General features: G+C 38.8%; 1 protein-coding gene across 1 annotated transcript; it reads right to left on the reverse strand.

Annotated features, from left to right (window-relative positions):
- Window positions 1-2,212: 2,212 nt before the first annotated feature.
- Window positions 2,213-6,241, reverse strand: LOC114912130 (uncharacterized). The gene is made up of 5 exons (XM_029257501.1): window positions 6,220-6,241; window positions 4,892-4,978; window positions 3,952-4,311; window positions 3,226-3,339; window positions 2,213-2,298 (listed from the first exon to the last, which is right to left on the reverse strand). The coding sequence occupies exons 1-5, from the start codon at window positions 6,239-6,241 to the stop codon at window positions 2,213-2,215; spliced, it is 669 nt and encodes a 222-aa protein (XP_029113334.1).
- Between the last annotated feature and the right edge of the window lie 319 nt (window positions 6,242-6,560).

Below are 6,560 nucleotides of genomic sequence, written 5' to 3' on the forward strand. Positions count from 1 at the left end.
CCCCTGCACACACACTTCCTGGAAATGTTCTGGGGAAATGAGTGAAATAAACAGTTTGTGCAACAGCTGACATACTTCAAGTGTTCATCCATGTTGTTTGTTATTATCTTCAAGCACATAAAATGGGGTCATGTAGAGTTGTGTCATTGTCGCAACTGTAGGCCATCCAGCTTGGCCGTGTGTTACAGTAAGTGTGCAAAGCTCCTGTGTGGTTTGACTCATTCTGACTGGTGTGGAATCTGCAGGTCAAGCTTCCTGCACTGGTCTCTCTAAATCCAATCTTGTCACAAAAATGAGCAAAGCACCAGATAACCTTAACAAGCAGTATAACAAAGTGAATCTATCGAAGGACAGACGTTATAAAGAGAAACTGTTGCCCAGGAAATATTTGTCTGCAGCATGCCAAGTGTCAGCTGCAGCCTTTCTACTGCAACGTGCCCATGTTACATGTCCTTACAGATCTGCACAACCATATGTATGAAGGATGTGTCATTGAGAAACACACAAATGAGTGTGAAAGAAAGAAAGAAAGAAAAGAAAGAAAGAAAGAAAGAAAGAAAGAAAGAAAGTCTAAATCTGTTTTAGTAGCTATGCACTACATACTATATAGGTTATATTGTATAACATTTAGAGGGTGCGGTGGCGCAGTGGGTTGGACCACAGTCCTGCTGTCCGGTGGGTCTGGGGTTCAAGTCCTGCTTGGGGTGCCTTGCGACGGACTGGTGTCCCGCCCTGGGTGTGTTCCTTACGCCCCTGTGTTCCCGGGTAGGCTCCGGTTCCCTGTGACCCTGTATGGGACAAGCGGTTCTGAAAATGTGTGTGTGTGTATAACATTTAAAAACTTTTTCCATGAAGTAAGGTTCCTTCATTTATATTTTATTACAGAATATTAAGAATCTTGTCACTTTGTGTGTTTTTCTCTATTTTTCAGGACTTCAGATTCAACACGTTTGGTATGATATACACTAGTTAAATGTAGGAATTAGTGCAATGTATGGAGTTACAGTGACGGACACAAAACTACAACAGCATAAAGACAGAGTGTACATTCATAGTGAGAAGGTGACACTCGCATGGCAAACACAGATGAAGTGAAAGCTGTACACATATTCAGACAGCATTTGTATATTTTTCCTAAGTTGTGGTTTACGCATCTACACACTCAATTACTGTTGATTAAGTTTTAACCTCACACCACAGACTTGTGCACACATAACTCACGGCGATATGTAGGTTAGCACAACAGCCCCAGGGCCAGAGAGTGTGAGCGTCATATTCGTGTTCTTACGGCAGACCTGAGACACGCTGAAAGGTAACATCAGTAAAGAAAATAAGTACCTTTTTGTGAAATTTGAGATCCTGTGATGTTACAGGAAAAAGCATTAACTTTTGCAGACCTGAAAGGATGTGATGAGATTAAAAAAAAAAAAAAAATTAAAATTTGTGGCATTAAACTTGATGAATATATGTCCCTCGTCTCTTGTAATTTCACATAAAAATTAAATTGGTAAACTATTGTGAATTGGAAAAGTCTCCAGTGACACTGGCTGCTGCCATTGTATTTCCTGGAAGAAGGTCAAGATAGAATAAAACCACTTGGTATAAAAAAAAAAAACATGTGTTTTACTATGGGTTCAAGATTATCTGCACCCTGGAGCCTGGCCATTGGTTCTAAGAGGCCACAATTGGATTCAGACCTGCAACTTTTGGTTCCGAAGGCAGCAGCTCTAACAACTACACTGCCAGCAGCTGAGAGCTTCTATGACGATAAACCTCAGTGTATCTTAAGTTACAGCTAATCTGACTGGTACAAAAAAGTCCATATGCTGTGTCTATTTAGTTGTCTGAAACAAGAACATGACAAGTATCAGAATACTTGGCTTTTTTACTGGAGGAAACATATGCATTGCATAAATGCAACCACAAACACTATATACACATCTGAGCAAACTATGTAGTCTTGGGGTGAAAATTCACCTTCATGGGATCCTCACATGTGGCCACAGAACTGAGGTTCCTCTTGGGGAGGCTGTAGACACAGCTGTGTGTAGGAGACCCAGCCTCAGGGCTCTTCTTACACTCATTACTCCTGTTTCCATGGGTATAAATGAGCCCTTGATGGGTTGGTATAGAGACACCCTGCTAAACGAGTGTTCGGCTGCTATGCAATAGTTTATTTGCTGCTATGCAACATAATCTTAAGTATTTCATCTCATGGGTATTCCATCACGTTGACCCCCCAAGGCAAAGGAGGAATGAAAGCAGTTTGCCTGTGCCTTTTTCCACCCATGGCTGGGGCTGCGAACAAGGACAGAAGCACACACACCAACAATCCTAATATCCACACATCCTGAGGAGGACCTGAGGCCCACATCCACCAAGCAGCTCGGTAGTTCTGAGGCCATGGCTTTACCTGCATCTCTGGTTCTTCTACACTGCAGATGAAGTTCCTTTCATTATGCAGGCAGCATGTTAAACTGGGAAGGCTTCATAAACTGAGCTGATGTCATAGCTGGATTGCAGGAGAAGAGTTTCATTCCAAAAAGTTCGAGGTGACATTGCACTGAAACGTTTTACTGCCTCTCAGTGCAAACCATATCAGAGTAAATACTGTCCTGCTTCATTTTAATATTGTTTCTTGTGCTCCTAGGTCTCTTTTCAGCAAACTGTAAGGCAGCATAATTCAGCAACTCTCCATCATGGTTCTGTAAAAGAAAGTATTTCCACTCATATGTGTTTTTTGCACTAAAAGACAACAAAAGTAGTTCAGACATTCATACAAAGACTAAATGACTGTCAAAAAATCTAGCAAGCAAGTTAAAAATGTTCTTCTAATTGTAAGCCACTTAGGCACATACCTGGTCTCTAGAATTTTGAGTTATGGAAACACCTTGATGACCTTGCAGAAGGAGACCCACTGTTAACCAATACGAGAATATTAAACAATAAATCTGGTCCTCTGACAAAAACAACGAGTGTTCAGGTTAAACATTCACAGATTTTTTTTTTTTAAATATTTTGGACACCATCATTCTGGATTGGTGCAGATAACCTTACTAACCTTTCAGTTTTATTATTGTTTTCCTACTCAGTGATTCAAACATTGAATGAAGACACAAAAACACATATGTAATTAATAATAACATTAAATTAACCAAAACAGCAACTCAGCAAATCAATTTTTATTAATTGGATAATTGATGGTAACGAAAATAAACAGCTTACCTGTACAATTCTGACAGCATTTTTTATTTCTGGTGCAGACCAGCACAATGATGACAATCACACACAAAACAAGCAGGACTCCCTGACCAAGGACTATTGGATCTACAGAAGGTCCTAGAAGAAGTCAAGAAACACATTAATGTAAATCATATTGTAAAGGAAGAAAAGGTTATTATTATTATTATTATTATTATTATTATTATTGTTGTTGTTGTTGTTGTTGTTCTTGTTCTTGTTGTTTTATTATATTATAATAAAAATATTATATTATAGAACATGATTATTGAGTAATGTGCGAAAGGATGAAGTGACTGGTTAAACAATATTCGCAATGGACTTGCAATATGATGACATGAGTGTCAGTGAGTATATATCTGTAAAACAGCTCAAACCTGATGTGCTGTTTATATTTGAAAGGGCAAACAACATTCATAAAAATAGAGTACAAAATGGAAGAACAATAAAATACATAATTACACATTTTGAAAAATCAACATGATTAAATAAAGTTGAATCTGAGAAATAATTCTGAATATAAGATCTTAGCATAAATATTGCTAAATTTGTAAATGATAGCATTGAAGTTCAATGTATTTAGTTTATATTGTTGCATCTTATTAACATGTCCTTTAATTTTTTCATGTAATTTTGAAACATGCTTATATCTGCATGTCTGTGTCAGTGTAAGAAACGACATCATTATGAACATTTTCATTCAGTTACTACCTTTAATTTCCAGCTGTGTCCCATTTCCAAACAGAATGTCCCCACATGTGGCCACAGCACAGTAGTAAATCCCAGCATCAGAGCGGCTGAGGTTCCTCTTGGGGAGGCTGTAGACACAGCCGTGTGTAGGAGACCCAGCCTCAGGGCTCTTCTCACACTCATCTCTCCTGTTTCCATGGGTGTAAATGAGTCCCGGAAGGGATTCTCCTGAGCCGTGTCTGAACCAGTAAACACTGTGTTCTCCTGCACAGGTCTCACTGTCTACTGTACACTGCAGAGTCACCGAGTCTCCTGGACGCACTGGGTCTGACACAGGCTGCTGCACCACAGTCTTGCTGTTGGATTGCCCTCCTTCTGAACCTGAAAGCACATGAGTACACCGTTTGTAAGAGCACAAACTGCTGTTTGGAAACACCTCATAAATATTATATATTTCAATGTGTATTTTTTTAAAAACCTAGAAAGAATCAGGATTCAGTTCAAAGTGTACCTTGACTAGCTTAGTGCCCTGTGCTGACCCTGACTTATCAAGGGTGAACCATAGTGAGTGAATGAGTAATAATTAAAAGAGACAAAGCAAAAAAGCAAATAAACACATATGCCTGATTCTCTCAAGCAGTTTTAAGTAACTTGATATTATCCTATCCTATTCTAAGTACAAATATCCCTTTTTGAAGTGTACAATCCTCTACTGACAGTAAAAGACCAATGTAAGGTGAACATTACACAGGAAACATTATACAGTATACAAATACAATGAAACAACAAATAGAGTGAACATTGTAAACAACTATTGTTCACAATGCAGCAGACTGGCGTCCCATCCTGGGTGTGTCCCCTCCCCCTCCAGCCTTGCACCCGGTGTTATGGGGTTAGGCTCCGGTTCGCCACAACCCCGCTTGCGACTAGCAGTTTCAGACAGTGTAAAATGCAAAATTACCATTAATTGTCAGAAAGACTCCTGCTCCAAAAACAGTTCCAAAGTCCCGCCTAACTCCACAATAATACATTGCTGTATCTGATGTTTCTGTCTCGGAGATTATTAAATGATTGATTCCCACATCTTTTTTTATTTTGAAGCGTGTAGAATTAAAGATGAAGAAGAATGGTTCTGAATATTTATGTGACGATGCTATCAGTTGAGGCTTCTGTCCAATAATTAGCTTGTACCAATATATGTTTTCAGTTTCGTCCTTCGAAGGGAAGCATTCCAATGTCACTGTTTCTCTGGCATAGACAGCCTTGAGAGGATATGGCTGAAGAACTCCATCAGTTTGCGATGCATCTGAAACAGGCAAACAGACCAGTATTTATTAATGTCAGTCTTAGACTTACCTCATATTTCAGCAATCCTTACTAAATAATCATGTATGAATCCTAGACGTCTACAAATATACAGAAAGTGTGATATGATTCTATTCTTTACAGAACATTTTAAAGATTATTCAAGGAGTTTTGCTCAAAAATATATACAGAATATTCACTAAAATTTATGTTTACACTTACACACTTTACAGAAAACTGCCAGAGTTAAGCTAAATCGGATCATCTTGGTGAATGCCTTCGGTGCCCTGAAAGAATACTGTGCACATAAATGTAGAGCTGGCGATTCACATGAGAAGGAAACAAGGCGTGGCTAAACATGTTATATTTTGATTGGGTAAATGAGCAGTGAGCATGAGGCACAATATTCTTTCTGAAATTTTAAATCCACTTTAAGATTTTAATGAGATGATCAATTTTTTCCTCTATACATTGCATTGAAACTCACTGTTCTGTAAATAATTCTCTGGATCTGATTCACTAAATGTAGGGTCTTCTACTCTAGTTGCACAAAAGGGCTTCCATGTGTTTGAAGATAGTGCTGCAAACATTTCATGACTGGTGTAGAACTTTGACCTCTAAAAACAATTGATTAATATGGTTAAGAGCATGGAAAAGTTCAGGAGGTTCTTTCAGTGCATATGTAGAAAAGCAGAGCTTGTTGCATGGTGATTTATTATGAAGATGATAGATACCACCACAGGGAAGAAAAATATTTTTATTCCTCCTTACACAACAATGGTGATACAAACTCAGGATCACTGTGAGGAGGAAGAGGCCATCTAGAGCCACACCACACCCTCATTCAATTTAGACAATTCAGAGTCATCAGTTCTCCTGAACCGCATAACTTTGGACTCTGGAGCACCTGGAAGAAACTTGCGTAAATACGAAACGTGCAAGTTCTACAAACTGAACTTCATTCAGACAGCTACCACTACCTACCGACCAACTGTGCTACCCCCATTACCAGTTTAATTTCCTTGCCCCAGTGACAGTCATATTAAATATTTCTCAATTTCTATATCTAAGGTTGTCTGTTGGCACTCATTCCCCTTGCTAGCATCATGGAATAACTCTCATCCCTTGTCATAGTAGTGTGTCCACAATGTTGAACATGACTCTGAGATTGACGCATTTCATTTAATACTTACACATGTGATCTGTGGAATCAGTATTTTTTGTTTGGAACCTCAGCAAGGACTTTTAGACCATGGAAAACTTTGGCAAGTGACTAAATTCCCAGCATCACCGAAACAAAGTAATCCAAAAAACCAAGATCATGG

This window comes from Scleropages formosus, chromosome 13, assembly GCF_900964775.1.
Source record: "Scleropages formosus chromosome 13, fSclFor1.1, whole genome shotgun sequence".
Classification (NCBI taxonomy): Eukaryota; Metazoa; Chordata; class Actinopteri; order Osteoglossiformes; family Osteoglossidae; genus Scleropages; species Scleropages formosus.